This window comes from Anoplolepis gracilipes, chromosome 1 (genome assembly GCF_047496725.1).
Source record: "Anoplolepis gracilipes chromosome 1, ASM4749672v1, whole genome shotgun sequence".
Lineage (NCBI taxonomy): Eukaryota > Metazoa > Arthropoda > Insecta > Hymenoptera > Formicidae > Anoplolepis > Anoplolepis gracilipes.
Genome location: NC_132970.1, coordinates 20052255 through 20079639, shown reverse-complemented (window position 1 = coordinate 20079639; position 27385 = coordinate 20052255). Strand labels below are relative to the sequence as shown.

The window sequence follows — 27385 nt, the reverse complement described above, 5'->3', positions numbered from 1 at the left end:
GAGAATCTATTTTTATTCTTGGCACACAAGTTAACTTTTTACACTGAACTATTTTCCTTTAATATTTAATTCGATCATAAATTACGCGATTGTTGTGCTCGCGAAATTTATTTCTTATATAAGTAAAAAATCTTTATTGTTTCAGATACCGAATCATTTAGTGTGGCTTTGTTTCTTCTACTTGACGTTTCACTCCTTTTTCAACTTGATGGGCGAGCTGCTGCATTTCGCAGATCGGAATTTTTACTGTGACTGGTGGAACGCAAACAACATCGATACATTTTGGAGAACTTGGAATATGCCAATTCATCGCTGGGCTGTACGGTGAGTAAAATAATTTTTATTTCTAGCAACGTTTAATATTTTCAATTTTTAATTTTGACTACTATTTTAGAGTAATCTAAAATAATTTGTCGAGTTTAATAAATATATCATAAGTTTAATTTTAAATATGAAGCGACAAATGAGTATAGGATTTCTTCAATGTTTTAAATTTTGGATAGCTGAGCGATTATTTTTAAAACGTTGATAATTAACTGATAGATATTGAAATTTTTTTTATACCAAGCATTAATTATTAGTATTGCTTTTTTTAGAAATATTGATTATTGCGTTTTAAAAAACGCAATTACTTAATGTGATTAAATTTTTTGAAATTCATAATTAAGTGAAAAAAACTTGTTTTAATGATATACTTTATTTTGAATTATTAAAAATTGTATTAAGAATAGATATCATCGAGTTATAATCTAGAACGCCATTTATTATTATGAATCAAGCAAGACTTAATACAATTGCGAAACTTAACCGCGAAGCAATCAGATTCGCAAGAAAGTGCATGCGGTTAAATGTTTCCGATTCATGGCGAACTTCTCTTTCTTTCCGTAGATCAGACGGGGATGCCAGACATTCGCGAGAAATGTAATTAAATCTTCTTAAAGCGGGGCATACTTGTTAACGAAGTTTAACCCCGGTTAGATAGAACAGAGAAAGAGTCGATCAAAGGTCCGGCATGCAGCGAGAGGCGACGGCCTTCATCTCTTTTACTTCCTGTCTCCCATCTCTCTTTCTTGCACTCTTACGCTATTTACTCTCGCCATCTCTACGCTTCGTAATACTCGGTTTCTCGCGTACCTTCTGCTCCGTAGAAGGAAAAACTTTCGACGCTTTACTCCGTGCACTTTACACCTTTGACTCAGCTGTGTAGGGGTAACATGATTATGTAATAACGCAATACGCGTCTCACTGAGGTTATTTCGCAGCTATGACCGTCATTTCAACCCGGAACACTCCGTGTATCGCCTTAGTAACGTTGGTGCACCTTACCAATTACGTAAAAACATCAAGCGGAGGAGGAAAATGAGTCATGTTGCGCTGGCTATCTAATATTTTTGTACAGAAAAGACCTTAATTTTATTAAATTTTTAAAATTACGGAACTCTATTTGTCTACATATAATAAGCTCCAGAGATTCTATAGAATAAATAATATTTTTTATTTTATACACGTTCTCAATATATACATACTAGATACATATAGATATATATATATATATATTATATTTATTATTTATTTGAATTTTTATAATAATAATAACATCGAAATTGAAAGAACAATTCAGTGTTTGTGTTGTACGTGTAAACTTTTACATTTCATATAGAGATGCGTGTGTTATTACATAATATATTTTAAGAGACATCTTGTTATTTTACAAGAATGAGTTTTCGTGTATAAAAACCTTTTATTTCGCCTAAAATGTCTACTTCAACTCATACATCTCGGCTGTCGCCGCCACATTAGATTATACATCCCCCGCTCAATACAATCAGCAAAGTTCCGAAAGACTTTTCCGGCGGGCCTTCCATCTTCTATACGGGTTACCCATCGCACGTGCACCTAACAACTCAAGCCATAGTGACGACCTCCTTTCAAGAGCTCACGCCGGTTCTTTGTACTTCGAAAGTAGCCCAAAAGAAAGTTTAAATCCCTGTAAAAGTGGCCGTACAAAATTCTTATTATGTGACCGAGAGAAAAGGCAGTCTTCAGAATTGCTACGTACAAACTGTATGGCATTCACCATGAATGTCGTATAAGAGCCAATTTACTTTATGCTAGATAGTAATCAAATGTTGTAGGTATCGTAGAGAGTAGATATTGACGAGATATATAATTTAATCTGCTTATTGTTATATAGATATACAATATTTATTTATTTATTTGATATTCTGGCAGTCTGATATTTAAGGCTAATTATATTATTATTAAGGAGATATTTAATTTTGCCGCGTTAAAAAGAGAGACGTTACTTGAATTAATCGTAACAGACGTAACATAACGTATAAAACAGTGGGTAACATTATATAATCAAAACGAGACGGTCTTACAAAATGCGAGACATCTTTATAAAACACGACACGTACTATGAAAATGACCAACCATGTCTTCTTTTTAAATGATATAAAAACGAAGGAAAATGAGATCCGCTAAAGAGATGCCGCGCGAACTTTCGCGATACGAGCCTCAGGATTCCAAAGTCCTGAGGCTCGTGCTCCTTTTTACCTCACGACGCACCTGCTCACTTACGGTCATTTATTCCTTTTTTTCGCACCAACCGAGATCCCCAGCTGCAATTGCAAGCTGCGACTGGCACGCAGCTTATAGTACGTGCGGCGAAGGGGAGGAAGGAAGGTGCGAGGTGAAAATTTAAATGCATTCCAGACGACGTTAGACGCACGGAAGTGTATCGTTGTTGACGAGAACGTTGAGGCCGACGACGACGTCTTTTCAGGTTTGTAATGGGAAAAGCCGATACGCATCGCGATGCGCACTTAAGGCTGTTTATTCCCCGCGGCACTTATAATACCTCTATAACTGGAGATATTCTCGAGCGGCTTGCGCGGAGGAGATGCTCGCCCCTCGGTTGGAGAAAAAGAAAAGAAAGAAGATGAGGGGCGCGGAAAAGGCGGAATCTCGAGTCCTGGGACCGCGGCAAAACGTGTACGGTCTGAAATCCTTAGAACTGTCGTCGTTCTACCTTTGAATTTTCTTTCCTTCCTTCCGCCTTGTGTCTCCTGGTGCTCTTTTTCCCATCTTTCTCCTCGTACTCTCGTCTCTTTTCCGATGCAGCTTCACCGATAACCAAGCGGCTAACGATTCTTTCCCCGAGTTGTCTATTTCTCCTTGTTCCGTCATACAAACGAAAACGGTAACGGCAAAGTGTTGCCAATCCGGTGAAACTTTCTTGGATATCGCTTTAATTTCTCGGAGCGGAATTCGCGCCTTTGTCACCATCGTACTTTTTATCTATCTTATCGGTCTAACAACGTTCCGCGTGTATTCCACGGCGAAACGTCGCCGTCTAAAAGCGCGGATGCTGTAGAAGTGTCTATTCCCCTTTGTGAAGCCGATAATGATATTGTCGGCATAATAGGCGAACGTGCTCCAAATGGATTCCTTGTTATCAGGCTTAGAATCAGGACCTTTAATCGACTAAATTGTTTGGAGCATTTTCTATCGGACAGAATGTGCGCAATTTAGCTAGAAGACTATTATATGACTGATTCTTTAGCAAAAGTTATCGCTGGAAAGAAGCAAAAATATATTTTTGCGCCAGATAAAAATTTTACTTTATAATATAACATGAATGACATATTTATGTTGCAGACATCTTTACATTCCGATTGTGGAGATGGGCTATAGCAAAACCGTGGCATCAGTGACTGTCTTCTTCATCAGCGCTTTCTTCCACGAATATCTCGTCAGCGTACCCTTGAAGACATTCAAGATATGGGCGTTTATGGGTATGATGGGACAGGTAAGATTTCCGCGCGTTTACTTCAACTATGTATTGTTGACTGTGCAAATATTGACTTTAGCGTCAAGAAATTCTTGTTTATCCTTCAAAAACTATACGGCTTCAGACAGTTTCAATAACATTCTGATTCTAAGATCGCTATTAATCCTGGGAAATGGGGCGGAATTCAATCAAACTCTTAAACTTCACATAAAAAAAATATATTTAAAAAAAGATTATAAATGTTAAACACGAGGTTAAATTATATATAATGACTTTAGTTAATGTGCTTTATATAGAGATTCCAAGAGATTTCGCAAACGCTGCAACATTATTAGCTATGGGCCTTTGTATGAAATTACGTTGCGCATACTATATCTTGTATGCGCGTACAAGATCCATCCTGTCCGCCCTTAAGTACGGAAATTCCGGTCGTGCAACGCTAATTGTTCATTCTAGATACCACTGTCGGTGTTGAGCAAGATGGTGGAGCGATACTGCGGCGCCAGATGGGGCAACATCGTCGTATGGGCGAGCCTCATCATCGGGCAACCACTTTGTATAATGATGTATTACCACGATTACGTTGTAACTCATTTTGGCGAGACTCTACTAGAGGACTATTCCGTGGTATAAGGGAGATTAAAATAATAAAAACGCGAAAATGAAAGTAGCTTCCCAAAAAGAAGCTCGCGATCAATCTATCGCTTCCTTTCAAAACCCTCAATTTCATCAATCGTGTAACTATTCACTTGTATTCTGGAAAATTTGAGAAAAAGTTCCTCGAATCATCGCTCTGATGATTTCTCTCTGTAAATTCAATAACAATGTGCCTCAGGTCATACAATTGTTCGCGTTAATGAATGATGTCACGAATGAACGTTAAAACGAAACCGTAGTTGTTTGCGGGATTGTTTGATGGTACTATTATATACGTTTTATAAGAATATTATTAATACATAATAAATATATAATATGAAGTTGTAAATAATTACCAGTCAATCCAGTGTACAGTGAAACTTATAATAATAATTTTTCTGTGGTAATTTCTTAATTGCGCTTCCGCGACAGCGGGGTGCATCTGTTGACAAATAAACAAAATATTTTTTGTACGAGTTTTGTGGAATTTTTATTCCGCACCTTGGGGATGGTCACGAGGTTACCAGGGTATTATCCTCTCAACTGGAAACTGGAGGGCTGTCTCATGGATCGTTGAAAAGACAGCTTTTTAAGGGCGCGACCATGCATGTTTTTTTCCTCGCCAATGATGTGAAAATCATATGTATAGATTTATTTTTCTTTGTACATATTATTCTTTTGGGGGATGAGAAATTATATTCTTGTTAAAAATTTTTATTAGGGTATCAAATTAAGAAATATATATATATTATTTTATTTGTTAGTATTTTTTATACTTTCTAAATCTCTTTGCAATTTTAACAAAGATGGGTTTTATTCCGATGCTGTGTTCTAATTTATTATGCAATCTTTCTAAATAATAAAATGTAAAAAGGATGGATATAGAAAACAATGGTAATTAACTGGTCTAATAACTTTCTAAATAATCCATATAAAACCTGTCACAACACAAAGTGAGAGAAAACAAAAGGATATTTAGGTGAACAGCGTAGATGAATAATCCACTGGTTGGGGAAGTAGTTAGGTCACGAATGAAGAAGCCTAACCCTCGAAAGAAACACTTCTTTGAGCTTGTGACCTTTGAGTTTCTTTTTCTTCTCTGAGGAGTTTGTCTCGCTACGATAAATAAATTAATCATGTTGAAGACTAACGGTAGAAAATACATTTGTGTCAGAATGATAGATACAGATAAGATTCGTAAGAAGTGTAGATTAGCGACAGAATTCAATTTTCAAAATAAGTTGCAGTCAAATAATTTTTGTTTGTAAGAAATTCATATATTTTATATACTTTAATAGAACTGAACGATAATGCATTATTTAAACGGACAACTACGCCACTCCTATGTTATCTTTAATATTAATCATGATACATATCTTCGATTCATCTCTCGTAAAATATTAAACATATAAGATTTTTATAGACATTTTAGATAAGGCATATGCGATACATGTCGACCTCACTTGGGATGGTAATCTCTTAGAGCAACAAAGTTGTCTACGGGTCCCATCGCGTAAAAGAATATAATATTACAATATAATATTCATCGTGCGTATGTAATGTGTTACATGTTATTGTTTATTTAATTTTTCAGAAATATGTTAGTGTCTAAAAAAAATATAAAACGATACGATCTGTTCTAAAACAAAATTTTCATTGAGTTTATTTTTATCTGAAGACAACTCATTTTAGCGCAGCGCTAAGTAATGATTTTTTTCATTTATCTTTTTACACGTTTAAATTACTTTAACTTGTACTACATGTTGTTGCACTCTCTATTTTTGTTTGTCATCCATTGTGCATTAATTGTAATTGAAGAATCAACTTAAAAGAAATAACAATTTCCTCTGCAGTCAAATCGAGGAAAAACTTGTAAAGCATTGCACAGATTGAATTTACTGTACTTTGTTTTGCAATTTTCTCTTAATTAAATTAAAAATAACATCTATCGGTAAATTATATATTTCCGTTTAGAGAATTATCAAATTTGTCGAAAAATCAGCATTTAATCAATTGAGAATAACATGAATATAAATATCGGTAACTCGTCGACAGTCGAAAATAATTTGCATGGTTTTTTTTGTTATATTTTTTCTCGCGCTAGTGAAAAACATCCAATGTCTGTCGTCGCGCCCGACAAATTGAATCTTATTAGATCGTTGATTTGAATTTAGCGTCAGTTATATAGCGATTATCTGGTAGAAATTAACATTTGCACTTGACACGGTTATTAACTTTGTTAGCGCCGAAATTCTGAGATAGGAGGCACTTTTTGTCTGTCACTCTGGCAGGAGATTGCATTGTTCCGTAAACTGATATACGAATCCGCTTGAACGTGTTGTAAAAACAAGAATTACATCTCTTGATATGTTGGGACTTTTAATTCAATTATCTCCATGCGGATCGCGCACTCGCACGCTCTTAAATTAGCTTTATATGAAAATGAAGAAAAAAATACTCGCACAAATATCTCGGCAATTTCTGAGGCACGTGGCTGACTTGTATCGCACCACAATATCGTCGGAAACGCTTTATGACGAACATTTGTGAGAGAGAGACGTGAAATTCATAATTTGCACGGCGCTTCCAAACATTAATTTCATTGAATGTCGAGTAAATATGACGATAAAGAAGTCTCGTATCTTTTTGTTGCCATTGGATTTCCACTCGCGTTAACGTTTAATGTATCAATTCATACTAAAATTTTATGCAAAAGAATGATCATCAAAGGTCCCGTCAGACTTTTCGTACACATATCTTTGAAACATATTGCTTCTACAACGGAAGGACGATAACGTGACATGTCGCGAGCACAGGATACGACGAAGCGTATTTTTCCGCTTTAATGCAATTGCAAACAAAGGATTGAGTAACCGAAAGAGAGCAATGTGAAAGGAAGACCATTCCCTCGTTCTTACCTATAGCTCGTTGCTCGACGAGGCATCCTTGAAGAATGCATCGGTCGGTTTCTCCGCTCTCCGAACGAGCGCTCGCATTATCCTGTATAAGGTGAACGGGGTTGGGGGTTGCGCGCCGGAGAGGGGTAGCGCGGGGGAATGGCGGGGGATGGTGCGGCGGACTAGGAAGGTGGAAGGGTGGTCAGGGGGCGCAGGGGGCGCAGTGCGAGCGCAACACGATGCTATAAGGGCGGGTACGCGGCGGAGTCTCCGCAGTGAGCGTCGCGACGCCTCCGAGGAGAGTATCGTATGGATCGCACGACAGGTGATCGCCGATGCACGAGGCGTCCCGCTCTCGTCGCGTATTACGCTGACAGTGTGCAGTGACGGTAGAAGTTGTTTCGTCTTTATCGAGCCCACAAGTCACCTCGAGTCGGGGAAGAAGGGCGGCGCGACCGCGTATATCCCGCACCGTGGAAGCTGCAGCTGCGTTTCGATCCGCCCGGAAGAGGAGCTCTCCGGATGACCTAGGACGTACCTCGCGCTGAAACAACCAGGTTGGTTTTTACGAGAGGGAGATTCCGGGAGAGACGGGGATCGTACGCAGGGACGCGACTTTTATAGATAGCGAGCGACATTATGTTCTGATAGAAGTAGAACGTGTCTGCCTTGTGGAAAATGGTACGCACGTCTCGCCAATCTCGATTTCGCAGCATTTGTCAAATAATTGTCGGCATGAATGCGACAAGTATAACTTACGTTCCATTCAATTTAGACGCGGCGCCGTAAATGGAGACAGAATGAGATAGACGGAACATACATACATACATACATACACGCACAAACAGAGAGAAAGAAAGACAGAAAACAAAGCTCATATACGCGTTATATACTTGTAAAGATAGTTATCGAAAAAACACATTTTCTTATTTTTTAGAAAAAAATGTAAGGAATCTTTTTACTGTCATTATTTAACGGGGGAGACATTAAATATATTTATGAATCTATCTCGGTTTATTTTAATCGTAGGCTAGTTTACGAGCTTCTATCTCGATATCGTGCTACAGCACGCTTTTAGAAATATTCGAAATAGCTACGATAGTCTTCTTAGTACGTACAGTAACATCGGAGACACGCGATTATATATATAAATTATGATTATTTATTAAGCGAATATTATTATTAAGTGTACCAATATAACTGAGTGAGCGATTTGCAAGTTTTATGCGAATGAAACGTTCAATAACTTTAATAATACATAACCGGAAGATAAGGCTATCGAGTTGAACGTTACCTGATGAATAGTGGAAATCCACAATGTCCCTGTTTACCGTGAATATATGCCGCTGGGCGGGTGAATTCGATTCCCTCGCGATATTTACTCGGTACGTGGGACGTGCGTTCGGGTAAATCGAGTCGCAGACGGTTAACGAAAGCCGGGTATTCGAGAGTGTCCTCGACGAGCGAACGTACAATGGGTCCTTTTTGCTTCCTCTCTTAGAGATACGACGTCGTTCCGCGTTTCTCTTCCGATTTCAATTACGATGCTGCGACATAGCGTCGCAGCGGCGCTCTTTGTCGGACGAATGTGGAGAAAAATTCATCGTTAATTTAAATGCACATTGAGCTATCCGCGTTACATCACCGCGAATTTTATCCTTTTCACAATGTACATTTGCATGCTTTTCATACAAGTTGCGTTACAAATTTTATAAATGCAGAGAATTAATTCAGTTGCTCAGCGCGTTTACAATAACCTGCTTATATAATAATCTGATGAGAGGTACATATCATACTAGAGCATATCTTTTGGATATGCGATACAAACATATTAATCTCAACAAACTTTTCAGAATTATACAATAAACAATTTTAAAAATGTCTTATTCTAAGATAAAAATATTTCTATCTATTTTTCGATGAAATTTCGAATTTTCTCTTTCTATTTCGGACAGTATATAAATATATTCTTATAATTCCATCTCAATTTCATGTTAAGCTCGCACAGATTTCCAATAACTATCATTAATTCATATGTTTCTTTGAAGTGTTAACGTGCAATATGTGTGTAATCCATTGCTCTGTACCTATTGCTACTAGAACACTTATTTATCCGAGAAAATTCTCTTGGAGAATAATTTATAAGGTTCGTTTAAAAATTAATTACTTAGCGCCTGGGTTTTACCTGCGACACTAAACGGCATCGGTTAGTCCGCCTTAATGCGCTTCGTTTATAAACCCGTCGAAAATAGTCCAAGATCGATTAGCGCTGCCCCTTCGACTCATCGGTTTTTCTTCGGCTGTTTCTTTTTCCCCGGGAAAAACGTTATTCCCGTTCCCTCATTCCGGACGTCCGATAACAATGACTCGACGTTTGTTAAGAGCCACGCACAGCGATCTCACTATAAGAAAAATTGTACCGCTCATCCGTGGACGTTCGCAACCGACACATGGAAAATTGAAACGATCATCATCGGTCGAATTATCATTTTACGATCGACGGTACTTTGCGAGAGCAATGACGCGAAGATTTCCGCGGAAAAGGATAGACAAGCGAGATAGATGAGAATTATACGATTATTTTTCTTGGATAAAATTTTTGCTTGGATAAAATTCATACTACATTGAACGATTGTAAAATGTGCAGCTTTTATTCTTTTTCGACGATGAAAAACTTAATTAAACATGTTTAATTTTTAGAAACTCTAACTATACTATTTTTTAATCGTGGATTTTTTCCTGACGAGTTTTTCGATTAAAAATATAATTGTGCGATACAATTTCTGAAATTTGATAACTTTTAAAATAATATTCTATAGAGAATATTAATATATCTAACTATAATAAGATATTGATATTAAATTGACATGCATATTCGTTATAAATTTACATATTGTAGAATTGTTTGATTTTTGATTAATCTCTATTAAAGAAATTACCATATAAACAGGAAATTCGATAGCTTCACGTTAACCTTTTCGCAATGTCCCCTGAGATTATAATACAAGTGACTGTCTATATCGCGTCTCGGTGAATGCCCTGAAACCATCTACGTCACAACGGGTCAGATTATGCAAAATTTCAATCGATTAACCCGTTCGTCAGTATTCCATGAACCTTGTCGCTGCGTGATTCGAGAGTCGCCTAAGACTAATATGTATATTTTGTCTTACTACTATTATTGTCAATAGCCACTGCCAAATCTAGATATATCGCAATGCAAGATTTTGAAAAACATAATCTATAATACTATTGTTTTGTAATTAATCAATTTTTGTGCAATGCTATGCTATCCTAGATAAAGTGGAATCGGTAATCGTGTCGGACGCATTTAAATACCGAATAACTTTTTCAACTTTGTATCTGAAAATAAAGGCCGGGGGTTAGGGTTTACGCACAGAAGTGCGTGTTGTGGATTGTATTTTCGTGCATGGAATCATTACAAAATCGGCGCTGCATGAGTGCAAGTGGGAATAGTTATTTGCCGTTCGATTGCCGAATGATCGCTTGACTAGGCTTTTGACCTAATTCTCGACGGTCGTTACCGATTCCAGATTATCCAACGTATAGATAGTCTTGTTAATGGCGGCCCATCAAGCCCGGCACTATTCAGTTTACGAAAGAAAAAGCGATATTGCAAAATACGCGCAGACAGCTATGGTAAGACATAAAATGATGATTGGACATCTCGTATTTAATTAAATATTAATTTCATTTAGAAAATTATATCCATGCGATAAAATATTTGTAGCACGAATAAAAGAAAAGGGAAATTCATGTTATGTTAAAGAAGATGTATTAGATTTAATGTAAAAGCTTTTTCTCTTTTTCGAGGAAAGAATAATAATAAATAAAATAACATAAACAAATAAGTATTAAATGTAGATATATGTTTTTATAACAATTTAAAGAATTGATGAAAAGACAACACGATTTCAATTAGTATTATTGATTGTTTATTATTGAAAAATGTGATTATTTTTACTTAAAAGAGCAAGGAAATAAAAAATATTATTCAACAATGAATTTTTCTTTAATCATTGATCCTACTAAAATGTCTATCAGTATACCATGGCATTCTGTCGCTTCTGTAATATTCCATTATTGAATTATTATTTAGTTTCATGGTAGAAAACTAATTACTCAAGTTAGGCAACTAGGAACATATTGAATAATTTCTAAGTTCGAAGAGTATGCAAAGGTTTGCCACACCTCAAGCAACAATCTATTCTTGACCATCAATTTCTCTTTATTAGTCAGACTTGATTGAACTACTATTATATATCGATTTATATCGATTATACTCTTTTTTAGAATACTACTCTATAGTTAATTTTCATCAAAGAAAAAATTCTGCATTTAAAATAATAATAATATCTGATAAAATTCTCTTTGATATTAAAATTTGTTTTTTGCAAGTACATAAATTTTTTAAGAACTATCTTTTCAACTACCGTTTTTCTTCGTCACCATTCAGCGTTGACGAAAATTTCTGAGGAAAGTCGAACGAGCCTGAGATATGAGATTGAGGAAGCGGAGCAGGATGTGAAAAAGCGATATGAACGGGCGTGAACTGATCGAGAGACGATAGTGATGAAGGTTGTGAAAGCGAATAGCTACGAGAAGTGAGAAAGCGTGCTCAATACGTGTTTCCTTTATCACATTTAATCGCCGAATCATGAGGCGAAAAGCGCATCTAACATTTTAAATCGTAGAGATTAATCCGCGATATCACTTCAATATAGTTTTACTTGATTTCTATATTGTATTTCCAATACGAAACATCTGATAATTTTTCTAAAGTATATGTTTCTTTGTCCCTTTATCGCGTAAATATAACATTTTATTCTCCCTCATGATTGTTCCCACAATCTTGCTACATTTCACAACAATTTGTGAAACAATTGCATTCGCCACTATGCATGTCTATTCATTCTTTATTAGGACACTATTACATTTTTTGAAAAATTTTACTTTCCGCCCTTTTAATTTTCTACGCGCACACATTTTTCGCCAAAATAAATTCACGTTATAACGCGCGAACGTAAAGTCCACCGACCATGATGAAATTTTAATCGCGAAATCACTAGGTCGCTGCCGTTGCCACACGCAAATTCCTGAATCCTCCCTTCGTTAAACTCGTCAAACAGCCTTACCGGTACTTTATCAAGAGCTTGGCTGCTCCTGCTCGGCACACACCGACCCTCGACGAGAGTGAAGCTTTCTCCACATTGGCAATGATTTCAACGAGGGGAAATAAAATCGCGAACAGCTGGACGAATCAAAAGCATCGAGAGAGCGGTGGACGAAAAAAGAGAGGTCAATGGAAAAGGGTGATGAATCTCATCGCCCAGCAGCGTTGGATCGTAAATAAAAATGAATCGTCGCCGACGTGTCGAGAGCGATAGATCAAAAGGTAGCCGCGAAGATCGAACGACGAGAAAAATAAAAGAGAATTATTGAAGAACAAAATAAATCAAAGCCTCTCTTCTCCCCTGTCCTCTGCCGGTTAGGACACTCGAATGCGATAAAAGACAAGTGTCATGCCGGCATTAGAGTGACTGCACTCTGCGGTTCCGAAATGAACGCGATAAGGAAAACACGTGTTGAGCACGCTCCCTCACCCTTTCAGGAATGAATCTCTCGCGCTCTCTTCCTCTTGTGTTTTTTTTTTTTTTTTTTCTTCATCTTTCGTATTTGTTGCCACTATATTATATTTTCGCGATCCTTCAGTAGATATGACCAAAACGCTACTTTTCTTGACATTTATTATTATTTTGTCGAGTACATGCGATAAAAATGATCTCGTATATAATATTTTGAACGGCGAAATAGTCGAAAAAGTTGTACGTAAAAGTAGTAGAATCATGCGCTTTTGACAATGGACTTCTTTTCTCAGTACAAATTTCAAGCTTGGTTAACGAGAGAATACTGGAGATTAATGAGATATAACAAGAGGAGGTATAGCGTTAAACTTTCTCGCGGAAAAGTTTAAATTCGGGGGAAATAACTCTCAAGTGCTGTCTAGAACATCTACCAGTTTTTAACTGAATTGAAAAGTTTTTGTTACGGCATTTATGTGTCAATTTTGTTCGTTAGTCACATTTGACAGTTGTAATAATATCTATAAACTTCTTGTTTTCATTCGCACCATTCGTACTATTTTCAAATATGCTGCAGAAAACAGAGATCACTGATATCGCAAAATTGCGAGGCTAATTCCGCGATTTGCCGAATGATCTTGCAATTTCGTCCGCAAACGAAAGGCATGGCATTTACATAAAGTTCTCGTTAGCATCGACGACAAATCCTCACCAATTTCGATAACAATGCGAACAATTGTGGAACTTCTATCCGAGGTAGATCGCCTAACCTTCGGGAGATCCGTTTTCGAATGTTTTTAAAGATACGAATGTAACCTAACTTTAACGAAATCAAGAATAACGAAGCTTTTTCAGAAGATCGACAAGTGCGATCTTCTTGTGAAAAGTATTTTTAAATTTAACCGTTCGAATTTTATTTATTCTCTCTAGGTGATATTTATTCATACACTCTTCTGCATGTGACGCGAATAAAATATTAATCTTTATTCATAGCACGTGTTCAAATTAACAAAGTTTGTGCCTGTTTGGACACACACACACACACACACACACACACACACACACACACACACACACACACACACACACACACACACACACATTTTAAATCAGAGGATAACAAACATTTGTATTATTTACACATTTTCGAGGAAAATGATGATTCATGTGTGGCTTAACTCTCATGAGAAAATACTCGCAATTATAAGCAATGATGAAAATAGAGGATGATATTATAGAGATATGCTAGTTCGCTTCTCGAATTGGATTTATCTAACAGAACTTAAAGAAAAAAGAAAAGAATGTTTTTGGAAGGTAGTCGTAATATCACTTGTTCACTTTAATCCTTGAAAACAAATCTCTGGAAAATGCAAATGCACGTCACAGCTGGTCTGTCCGATCTTTGTTTTGCAGTACATCTGCATACTGAGCTTGTTTTATTACATTTGTCGAAAACGACGCTACATGTGGTAAACGAGCAGTGTCACCGGCAAATTTCTGACACTCAGCGTAGCGTAAGGGACGCAATTTCGGGGCGCTGTACCGAAAACTTTTCGAGGGAAACGCGTGCAGAGGAGCGAAAAGAGACACTCTCATGGATGATCGCGTCAATAAGGAAGGACCAGATACGTTCAATCTTTTGATCCGATATTATTGGATGTCTCTGTCGGTCGAGTGCGTTCTCTTGAGCTGGATATTAACACAAAGTTCCAAAATATTAACTAATTTACGATGCAGGCATATTATTAGAGTGCCATATATAATGTATAGATTTTCAATGTAAGAGATTTTGTTAAATTAAATTTCTACGCATAATTTTGGAAAGCCAGATGTATTTCTTACGCCTCGCAAAATAATATAAAATACTTATATAAATATATATATATATATATATATATATGACATATACACAGAAAGTACAGAAAAATAGTTGTGGCATATTTCATTGATTAAGGGGTTTATTGCCTGTGAGTTGTTGCGCGTCGCGTGTAGTAGAGAGACGCGAAAGTAACGAGTCATATCGTTTTACGACTTTATCCTTTCTCATCCTCGCTGATGTCAATTTCGCTTCTGGACGTGCCCAAAGTAACCTGAGTTGTCACGTATCCAATAATTTCCCGGGGCTTTCGAAACATACGGTCCATCGCTCGAAACTTCTGTCCCTCCTGTAAATCACATTAAGCTCGGCAAGTCCACCGAGTGCGTGTAACTGGACGATATATCAAGCCATAACCGAGCAAGAGACCCGACATGTTTCCCTCTCTCGTTCTCTATTCCTCTTCCTTCCCTCTCCCCTCCCCCTCTTTCTCCCTCCCTCTCTCTCTCTCTCTCTATCGAGTCGAGTAATTTTGCATCGAAAATTTTAGCTATATGAAAAGTTCGATTGTCGATACATAAATGAGTTCGCGCTCGGCCTTCATAAACGACTGTAAATCTTGGATCATAAAATTGGCAACGCAGCCGGGTCTGCTATAAATTCGATGAAGTTAAATCCATTGATAATAAATTAGAAAAGTCATGACACATAAAGCTCTATTGACTTCATAATAACGGTGGTCAAAGTTATATATTTTCATTTATTCCGTACCAACTGTATTCATTTAAACTGTAAATTAACATTAAATATCTTTTTTTAATATATTTATACACACGATTATTAATATATTAATTTGTTAATACTCTCAACTTAATTTCAGCCTGTTTTTCATTCAGCGGCGGAACCCAATGTTTTAGCTAAAAATATTTCCACCAATTCTCTGCCGATACTATTTAAATTATCGTTCTCAATACAACATCTTCCGTTTCACCTCCGTTGCTGCGTTTCAGATCGAACGCTCGATAGCACGCCGATAAATTACTGAGGAAGAGAGCATCGAAGCTATTTTATTTATTCATCCGAGCGATCTTGAAGCCTTACCTTCGAGACGCGTAATTCGGTCGATCCGATGCGAATATAATCGTTTTACTGCTACTTTGAAAGTATTAAATATTGGTGTAGTATATAAGTTATAATAATATTAGAGAAAATAAAATCTTTATAATGTTATTTTGACGTATAAAAAATTGTTAAAATCATAATCTAATCGTAATCTTTAAATTTTGCTCGTGAATTAGCTAACAATTTTATGTCTTTAGCAAGAGAAAACGTTGTAAAAAATTAATAAGAGACCAAATATAGACTATATCAAAAATATAAAAATCATCATATTAATATTAATAATGATCTTGCATTTATGTCAATCTCGCGTTTTGAACAATTGTCAGATGCAACATCATGCGGTCTCTTTTAACGTCGCACGTTTGGAAATTTGGCAGATGTCTAGTAATCAAATCAGAACAAATACTTGGCATTAAATGTTTCGACACCGCCACCGTTGATGTTTTAGCGTCGATTTCCAGCGAATTTGAGTCTGCGACGTTTATCTGTCTGAAATTCCGGAGGAGAACATGCGTCGTGAATCTTGTGTGACATTTCTGCCGGAAATAAATGGGAATCTTAAGCGCCGAGACGCGACGGCAGCGCGAATTTCTCTCTCTCTCTCTCTCTCTCTCTCTGTCTCTTTCTCCTTCTCTCCTTCTTTCTCTCTTCCTTTCTCTCTTGCTAAAGCTATCGGTATTCTAATTACTCGCAGCGTGAAAATAGCGAGGAACTTGGGGCGCGTAATTATACGAAGGACGCGCCGCCTTATTAAGCTATCTCATTTTCTTTGGCGAGCGGAGCAGGCCGCTCGATGGCTTTGCCGGTCGTAGTTCTTTCTCGAGTTTTATCCGATAAAGAACGTCGCGATCTACGAGCCGGCAAGTACATGGGGGACCTCACGATAGCGAGCGAACGATGCAGGATGCGGAGGGGTTGAAAGCTCGATGGTCATCGACGATTACCGCACGAAAGCAAAAAAAAAGAGAAAGTAAAAAACGCCGTCGCTTTTTTTCCAGGTTTATTTAACTTTACCCCTTTCTAGAAGGGGTCTATCGAGCATAAACTCGAAACTTTACTTGCCTCTGGAATAAATCTTTTTTAAGTATTAAGTTTGAAAGAATGATGCGGATCCAAAGTTGGTTCCTGAAAACATTAATAACAATACAGTCGCCTTTGTTTCTTGGTTTAGTGACAGTAACAAGGATAGTCATGAATTAAAATTTTAAATTAATGACACGAGTTTGTCGCTCTTACAAATGAACTTTTCTTGGTATATAATTTTTTTTATATATTTAATATTCAATTAATTAGGCTATATGTACTTGATAAATAGATGAAAATAATTGATGAACGAGTTCTAAAAGAGCTTTTCTTTAAAATTCGTAAAAATCATTGATTTATAAAATCGTAAGAAAAGAGAGAACATTATTCACATGGCATGATGAGAGAAATCGCTGAAAAATTCAAAAGGAAAATATTGATTTTTATTTTTGATTCCCGCACACTCGTGTTGCACTTGCACAGGAATTTTTTAGATCCCCTCGGAGAATAATTTTCGTGTGCCAATCCAGATATGGCAATGGTTCACGCGACATATTCACGCACCGATACTATCGCGAACGAGTTTGCGGGGCAACTCCGAGTTCGTCACACGAACCATTCATTCCGCGAAACTTGCTTCGAACAGCCACATCGCGGTTCGCCCGCACTTAACAACTTTTCCACGGAAGGCTCGGCCCGTATCTAAATCACTTCTCGCTAACGATAATCGCGGCCTTAAAGGGCATAAGCTTAATCGTGCCACGTTAATTCCCACTCGAAACTCTCCAGACTGCAATAGTCGTAACATTCGCATGAAAGCCCGCGTATGAGAACGTGCCAAGGAACCTCACTATTCTGAGAGCTCGTTCTTGTCCTCCTCCTTACCTCTCTCTCTCTCTCTCTCTCTGCTCCCCTGCGCGCTTCAGTCAGCTTAGGAGTACGTAGCTTTTAATCGCGAACTTAACGCGAACACGAACGCCATGTTAAGGTCATGTACGATCTGTGGAATTTAAGCTCTAATGCGGCAGATCCGGCAGTTACATCCATCGGCCATTGCGACGAGCTAATTAGCGCGGTCTAATGCAGAGCCGACAAGGCGATTTTGGTCTCCGCTATATTCCTCCGGTTTAATTCTAACGACCGGCACCTCGCTAATCTCCTAAAATTAATCACCGCTGATGTAAGCCAGAAACGCTCGCGAACCGCATGCGACGTAATTTCCGTCGACGAGAGCTCCATTCTCTTCCTTTGTATCCACCATTGGGATTTTCAATAGATATGTGGTGCCGGTACTCGAGCATATTTCGTGCTCGTTCTCTGTGCCGTCCTGTTATCTTATGAATGGCGTACCCGTCACGGCCACGTACGTTTGCTTTGAAAAGTTTGTCGGATTACGAGATGATATTATGCAGTCTGATATTGACCAATTGTATTTACAAATCGATCTTATAAATCTAAAATAAATTTTTATGTCATTTTTGTCGGTGATTTTTCTAACAACGTCAATTTCTCGAAAAAACAAATAATCATAAAAACATATATTTAAGTAAATTATTTTTCAAATTTATTATTTTAGTCTTTATTTAGAATGTTCAATTTTTTCAAATTTTTTAAAACACTTTTACGTATTAATAATCTTATCGAAAATACGCTGACCCACCTGTACAGTTAGAAGGTGTCAAAAATAACAATACGGAGTAAGGGTTAAATAAAAGAACATTTAATATAAAAGATCCGTAAGTTTATATATTTTCTTCTAACATATTTTAAAATAGTATCATATTTTTAAATGCGGGTAATATCTATATATATTTAAATAACGAATAAAATCGTTAGAACTTTATATATTAGATAAATTTTACTTATTCACTGTTCACACTTGTACTTACAATACGTACGTAAAAAGATGTACAGAAATATAAGACATTTACCTATCTTTGTAATTCTCAATAAAATGATTTTTCCCCAGAGCGACGTAGCTTGAAGTATCGAAAAGAAACAATAAGACCGCGAGAAACGATATGTATTTGTACGTGATCGCAATGAAACGGAATACGGTCTTCTCTCAGACGTATAATAACGCAATTATACCAGCGGGGATTCGATATTAAGCTAGAAAGAGTTACGGAAAGGAAGGAGCCGGGACGTCCAGCCGGTCCGGCTGTCCAGCGCGTATACGAAACAGGCCGAAACGGGAAACGGGATGAAGCGGATGGAATTCGAGAAGCGGAATCTGGGATAATTCTCACTTAATCCTCGAATATAGCCTTTACGACGAAGCCGTTCGTTACTACACCCCACGATGGCGACGAGTATTTTCGTCGCGGTATCGCCGGCCACGCGCGGATAATCTTATCTCCGATATTGCTTTCATCTTTAATGCACTTGCGAAATCCATCCACTCCGAGACACATTATACTCCGATACGATGGGATCGAATCACGATCGTCGATGGCAGTTTGGGAAACTTGCCGCGTGATCTCAGACTACCTTCATCTGTTTTCCAAACTCAACTTTATGGCAAACGGAATTGCCCCTCTTATTATATTTATTGTGCTGTCAGTGCTACTGTATTCATACCCGTGGATTGGAGAAAATCGACGGTGTTCTTTTCTCCCCCCCCCCCTTTCGCTTAAACACTCATCGTAATATTTTTTCTTTTATATTTTTAATATATAAAGAGCGTGAAAATTAAAATACTAATTTTTCATATTAAGTAGTATGACATCAAAAACAAGAATTTGATTTATTTTAATTATTCTTCATGGATATTTTTAATGTACATTAATCGATTACACTTATACACGTAGAAGCAAAATTTTGAAAATTATTAAAACAGTTATATAAAATTTTATTTATTCATTCGCAGATACCACGCAAGGAACTGGCAGAGGCGCAGCAATGTTTGGCCATTGGGAACTCATCTCACGGTCGTAAAAGGAGTCTAGAGGATAAACTGTGAAAGTGTCAATATCTTGCGAATAGGAGTACGTCGACCATACACGACGTGATACAGAAACGGATGGTCTGGCCGTGCATTGAACGGTAAAATCGAAGCAAAATTAACGACGCCGCAAACTAGCACGGAAGAATATGAGACCATCGCGTGAGAGCCTGTTCGTTGGACGAGAATTAATTTCCCTTCCGGTCATCGGGTCGTGGCGAAATGACCGAGCTATCAAGATTAATCGTGTCTTCATGAGAGCGCGGATCTTCCATTAGTCGCTCGTTCAGCGAACAACAAGCGATCCTTTCTCGATCCATGAACGCGTGCGAGAGACATGCCAACGTAAGAAGACCAGCCGCATCGGGCAAACTTCTCTTTCGATCAGTTCAGAAGACAAAGACGAGAACAAGCAGATAGTACTGACTCATTAAATGATTAACTTTTCGCAACCATTTTCCCGAAATCTCATTTGAGACATTACTTTTCGATTCGAAAAAAGCGATGAGTGGCTCTTTAAGCAACGCAAGGTAGAATTTTTTGCGACAAATTGACGCTACTAAAAGCCAGGGCAGATCGAGGTAATGAAGAGTAAATCTCGGATATCATCTAACAAACAGTAAAATCCAGGGATATAGTATCATCCAACCTCTAGGCGGCAACCCTCTCTATTTGGTCGACAATTCCCGTCACTCTTCGTCTCCCTCGGATTCTTATGCAAGCACCATCGCTCGCTATTATGCGTGCTGCCACGTTGCGAGCATAAAAATATAACTTACGACGCGTTACGGTTTACGGAATAAGAATATGTGTAGAGTTTCGCGATAACGCGAAATCGTTTGACATAATATTATAAAACTCGTAGCGGAGAGAACGTTCTCGTTCTCACGAGAACAGCAAGATCAACACCGTTCAAAACTTGCAAGCTAAAAATCGAGAAATTTCCTTAAATACCTAACCATTGTTGTTTTCCAAACTAATAAAACAATCGCAACTTTCGAATTAAAATAAAACGATGAGGTATCAAATCGGGTCAATTGAGAAATCGAATCGATAAGACAGCGATGACCATAACTCGTATTCATTCGTGTAACTCTTCTAATCTCTATATTACAAGTGCGCGCAACGTGAGAGTGATAAAATACACAGTGCGGTGAACCGTAAAGCTGGTCCGGCAAATTCCAAAGAGACGCTGACCCAACGTGCTCGACGAGGGAATTCAATCGCGAAATGGACCGCGCGATATTTGAATACTTCTGTGAATTGTAGCGCCGGCGAGTTTAATGAAACGCCCACAAGCTCCGAAGTGAATATTGTAATCGGACAGAGGCCATTTCCGGATACCTATATCCATCCGATGTTCGTTCGCGCATTGCTCGGAACTCGGACAGATTGCAAGCAGCCGGAAAGCTTCGGAGATCTCTCTTTCGCGAAAGAATCGGGCAAGTTGGAGCATATAATTTGTTTCGAGAACGCTTGAGACGCAAAGATGGATCACGTGCACGTGAAGTCGAGGTCAGCTTCGAAGAGCAATCCGACGAAGATGGCCTGCGAGAAAGCGTCGAGACGTCTCAGGACGATTCTCATGAAGGCGTCCCGTCTCGACGTTTCCACGGCGGAGGTCGCCAGGTTACCGGCGGCCAAGAAACTTATCCCGCAAAGAGATCACGGTTGGAAGTTGGCGGTGTTTCTCCTGCTCATGTTTGGAGGTGGGGTCATTGTCGCCTTAGTCTGCACCGTCAGGAAAGGATGTTCGAAACTGGAGGATATCGTAAGTTGAATTTTATGATATTTTGGGAACATTTATGCTTAAGTGCTCGAAGTGGTTGCGTTTCCGTGTAACGGAAGAGACGAAATAACGATGTATGAAAATTAAACACTCATTAGGAAGTTTTCAGCGACAGATATATAAATATGCATGTATTTTAGTTGAATTTAACAGTAACTCGATTATAATACGTAAGTATTTTTACGTATTATATATAATATATAGTCATCACAACATCATAAATTTACATAAGCAAAGACCTTTGAGTCATGAACAATTTGAAAGTTGAAAGGTTAAACAAGTTGCATTTCTGTAAATTCGCTCCGACGACCGCACATACGTGACTTTCGAAAGAATTTCATGAACCTGAGAGAGTGGTAGAAATGTGAAGTCGTTGTATGTAACATGCGGTTGACTTGAGTAAAAGTCACACGTCGTACACATTTTCCAATGAAAGGGATGAGGGTGAAGTTTTCCGTGCACTCAGAGAAACTATTTCCGTCAAAAAGAATTTGATGTCACGCTTTGGTCGGACAGGAACTGTCAGATCTTCCCCTGGAAAATATATTTCACCAAAACTCGCCTAAATTTCAGACCACCTGTAGAATAAATCCCTTGTTTCCAAAGATACGCTCTTGTCAGCTTTATTATTTTATTTAAAAAAGGGTTAAAAACAGAGAAAACGTGTAATAATAGGAAAAAGGGAAAATTTTTAATTTTTATACAAATAATTATATTTTATATTCTCAAATGTAAAAACTTGAAATTTTTATATTATTATATAAAATTATTATAAAATTGTATATTCTATCTTGTATTTTGTAATATTTTACATTAGTCTAATATATTTTAAATATTTATTATGTTACTATCATACATACAATGGTATTGCAAAATTATTTCAAAAACTATTTTTATAATTTTTTTAAAGATTTTATTATTTCTCTCTCTCTCTCTCTCTCTCTCTCTCTCTCTCTCTCACACACACACACAGATATTATCCTCTATTTTAAAAATTTATTTAAAAAATCATATAAAATTATTAAGAAAAAAAGAATAGTGAGCCGTATATTAATAGTTTGAAATGAAGTATTTTATTGCAGTAGTATAATAATCAGCGACAAATTCATTTTACCTAGCTTTCACATTCTCCTATTGTCATTCATTCAAGATTCTCGACCGCAGGCCTCTTCTCCGAGCGCATCGTCTGCACCGATTCCTCGCATACCTCGTTCAATCTTGCGAAACAAACCTCTGCAAAGTGGAGCGTGCGAGTCACGCATTATGCACGCGCGAAAATTGGACGAAAAGGGAGAGAAAGAGAGAGAGAGAGAGAGAGAGAGAGAGAGAGAGAGAGAGAGAGAGAGACGGAGAATAGTGGCAAGGCGGGATAGGATCGTGTTAACGATGTTACACGCGCGCAGGGAGGATGGTCAGAGAGGGCGCGCTCTGTTTCTAAATTACAGATCAAGGGGTTTCTAAACAATTACGCTGTCGACGGGAGGTCAAGCCTGGAGTAGCGTGACGTTAGAGGCTACAGCTTGTAGGAACCGAGGCTTGCGGCCTGCGGCTGGTTGCGGACGAGGGTCGAGGCTAACAGGAAGTGCTCTCTCACTGGCGGCCAATGGGCGGCGGTGGGTTACGTCGACTCCACCGGCCAGAGTGTAGAGGAGCGGCTCGCACTCCTCTTCTCTCTCGGGATATTCCCCTTCGGGAAACCGGCGGCGCCGTTCCATTGTGCCCCCGGGCAAAGCGGTACGGACATAGACGCGTATATAGGATTGGCGGGTACTTCACCCGCACCCCCTGCTACCATTACATCGAACGCAGTAACCGCAACGCGGAAAGTTCGCCTTTGAATCGCCGTCGAGATTGACAGTGATTTTAACTGACGTGGTTGAGCCGCGATTATCGCGCCGTCGGCTGATTGGCGGTCAGAAACATCCCCGAACCCTCGTGGGGCCAATATTGCTTTACGATCGAGAGGATGAGAGGAAGCCATGAAAGTAGGGAGATATAAAGATAAAGATAGACGGAGAGAAAGAGAGAAACCATGATCCCTTAGGCGGTGCTTGCTGGATATTAAGCAGAAGGTCATTGCTAATGGGCCTGTTGGAAAATCACGGATTCTCTTTGATCGCATCGTCGGTAGTCAATTGCTTAGGTATTGCTTATGCAATGCTCGTTAATGCGAATGGCTGATCCCTAAAGAGTATATCGTTGTACTAAGTACGGGACGTTCATACATAATACATCTAACATATAGAAGCGCGGCAGGATATTTACCTAACTGTTTATAAACGATTTATGTAGTCTTATTACAATGGATACTTTTTGATTAAAAAAAAGAAAATAAAGGTAAGAGAAATAATATTAGAAAATTTATTATAAATATTTTATAATATTGTAAAAGGGTCAACTCTAGTCAAGATGTGTTAAAAAAATACTTGTAACGGTTTACAAGTATTATTGTCGAAGTATCTATTGTTGAATATTTGCGGAGAATTTTTTTTACAGAACAATTTTATAAACGTTATAAACGAAGTTTTTAATTTTTATACCGTTCCTTTGATTTGCGAAAATCACTCTTCGTCATACGACACGTTAGTACAGTTCTTCGATTCGCTTGATTGGTCCGGCTCGTACCGCGAGTTGTTCTACCGACGATGGATCAGAGTGAAGAGCATGGATTCTCTTTGATGTCGCCGTGGTTGGTAATTGCTTGCGCCATTGCTTATATAAAGCTTGTTAACACTGCCTTCCCTAACCAGAACCGGGTACCGTCGATTACACGGAAGCAATTATGACGCAAGCTAAAAGGAATATCTCATACGAATACTGCGAGGCATAGAAATGGCAAAATTGAAATGAAAAATCTATACCTATGCTTTACGCAAGAAAAAAAATTTTCTTCCGCCTTAAATATTTTCGCGAAATTCTCAACATTTATTCTATTTAAGTTCTTATTTCGCACTAAGCATCTCAATATTAAATTATATTGCACTTGCCGACGAGAGCGTTGGCACGAGCACCATTGAGATAAAATCTGACGATAATTATGCACGGCTTTATGCACTGAAACAGGCGATCGGCGAGGAGTATGTTGCGTCACTATTTATCTGAGGCAGCGACGTACAAAATCTACGGCAACGCTGTCAAACCCCATCACACGGCTGCAAATTTGGCCGTCGAGGGACCACCACTTGCACTCTATCCACTCTCCGGGTGCGTCAACCTGCGATTACCTTCTCGCGACGCGTTCCTATCGCGGTCGCAGCGATCCCTCAAAGCGCATATCGGACATTCATGCGTGCGTCCGAACGCACCCGGGTCCGGTTACACGCAATATGCCAACACGAAGATGCGTCGGACGTGCGTGACGGCCACCTGTGCGACGGGGGTGCGCGTGTATAATACGTTATCGACGAACACGTTAGCGTGGACCGAATCAACCAGGAATCTCGAATTCCATTTACATCTTTAATGCTAAGAGGCAAGTAAAAAATCGTTTAGATGGGAATTCCTCGTTTCTGAATGAGGCTAAAATTGATAAAACTGTACCGAGACCGAGGGGAATAATATTTGCCCAATGGGATTGACTATATGTATACTATCGAATGAATGCAGAGCAGTTTTACGAATGGAATTCGCAAATTTTACCAGAGTAGTACGGGTAAACGATAGTAGTCACTGTAGGATTACGTCGATGGGATACGCAATATTTATTCAATGGAATCAATCTCGGTTGTTGGTTTCGAATATAACAAGTTCTTTTGTAATGAATTTACACAGGCAAAACCAATGATACATGCAGAATTTGTGTGAATATAGTATTACTTTGATAAATTAATGTTTTTGTTGTATCTTTGCCACGCGGAAATTTGACACGTCTCTTTTCGACAAAATTTAGTCTCTTCATAGAATGCTAGAAACGCATAACAATTATTCCAGTAATATTCTTGTAATAACAATAATTATTCAAATTTAAATTTATACTAAACTTGATCTTCAGTAGTACAAGTCAATCATATCTTCTACTTATCTCTAATCTATTCTCAGTAGAACAATCAATCAATGATTCCAAATCGAGAACTGTTTGCCAATCACGATCTTCCTATTTCCTGCAGGCGAGCTATATCCTATGTCGTTGTGAACTAACATTCGGATACTCATAATTCCATGTACGGGTCCTCATCGTCGACAGTGAGTCGACAGTAGTAACGGCGAGTGCATATTCGTCCGGAACAGTACACGCGCGCGCACGTGTAAGCATGCATCGGCGCACATGTGTGACGGCTGCTACGTGTCAGTGAACGGGACAGGTCGGCGATGCGAGACAGTTGCTATCTACGTCGACGTGCCACGCACGCGAACCGACCGGTGGCCGCCCCATTCGCGGACAGGGTTTACGCAGGCTAGCATAATTCTGGGATAACTGGGACGGGACAGCTGCGTGTGATGCGCGTCGCATCGGGCGTCGCGTCCCTTTGCCGGCTTGCAATTAATTAATGCATTAATTTATCAGCTCTCGTTCCTGCGTGCGAACGAGATTCGAGATTCGTCGCCGGCGCTGGCGCCGGCGCCGCCGCGTTCTGCGAACGATAAACAGGATGTAAACCGAACGTTGATCGATATTGACTCGTGTCATCCAGGTTCTATTTGTTATGCTTGCTATAGCGGAATATCCCGTTCTTACGCTTAGTGGATCTTCAATTTTTAGAAATTATTATAATATTATAAAAAGATGAATTGATCATGCCTTTTTAAATTTTATAATTAAAATATAATTTTTCTATGTAAGATATATAGTAAGTAGCTATATCACGCATAACTTTTTTTTCAATATATTTATTTTTAATCTATTGTAATTCAATTCAATTTGTCGCAATCACCTTGCTGACTGAATACTTAAAAAGGTATGAAAAGTGGGCATGCAAAAAGGATCATTATTTATGATTCAAGATATGGAAAATCAATGACGTTGACGGAACGATGCCTTTCGGCTTTGTAGGAAAAATCCGATTATCGTGCAAGCGACGAATAAGTATCAGCCATTAATGGGGCCTCGAATTTCAAATCCCGTTTCCATGATTACCGCAGCAGAAACGAAACGGAGAAAGAGAGAAGAAGCGGAGGAGGAATTGAAGGGAAAGCTCGAATCTGCGGCAGCTGGCAGGCGTTTTAGATCAGATCCCTTTCCAGAAAGTCGGCTTTCGAATGTCAATTTCGGCCCCCGATGCTGAATTCCCGACATTTACGGCTACGTGCCGTCTTGACTTACATCGATAGCCACCGCGCCGCCGCTGTAAGGGAATTTCTCAGATTTTCCGTTTGAGCATTCTTCCCGCGATCATCCGATAGTCAACTCGACGAAAGCGAGATTTTATTCGTCGAAAAAGACGTTTTTTTTACTTTTTTTTTATCTCTTAATATTATTGAAGGGATTTTGATCGGTTGGAGTTTTATTTCAATTATATGAATTATCGCAATCGTTATATAACAAAGTAATTTATTTTTATCATATTTTATTAATTTATCCATTATATATATATATATATATATATATCTGGATATAATTAATAACTTTATAAATATTATTCAGTTCTTTGCGTTAATAATTACGTGAAAATGTATTTTTAAATATCATAGCTATTTCTATATTACAGATATTTCACACACGATGGTTGCGGAAAATAAATTCCCCCTTGAACCATCCATTCTATTTTTAACACAAACGATTGCAAATCTTGCGTTTGTATCAGCCGAAACGTACGAGTAGC

General features: G+C 38.3%; 2 protein-coding genes across 2 annotated transcripts in view; both read left to right on the top strand.

Moving 5' to 3' along the window:
• The window catches only part of Mdy (diacylglycerol O-acyltransferase), a 91114-nt gene extending 86209 nt beyond the window's left edge, over nt 1-4905 (top strand). Inside the window, exons 10-12 of the mRNA XM_072893126.1 lie at nt 146-324; nt 3664-3814; nt 4253-4905. Of these exons, the coding sequence (XP_072749227.1) occupies nt 146-324; nt 3664-3814; nt 4253-4429 (507 nt within the window). The 3' untranslated portion in view covers nt 4430-4905. The remainder of the gene's footprint in view (nt 1-145; nt 325-3663; nt 3815-4252) is intronic.
• Nucleotides 4906-7505: 2600 nt separating this feature from the next.
• The window catches only part of LOC140666224 (uncharacterized), a 42977-nt gene continuing 23097 nt past the window's right edge, over nt 7506-27385 (top strand). Inside the window, exons 1-2 of the mRNA XM_072893162.1 lie at nt 7506-7886; nt 19763-21608. Coding sequence (XP_072749263.1) covers nt 21327-21608 — 282 coding nt within the window. The 5' untranslated portion in view covers nt 7506-7886; nt 19763-21326. The remainder of the gene's footprint in view (nt 7887-19762; nt 21609-27385) is intronic.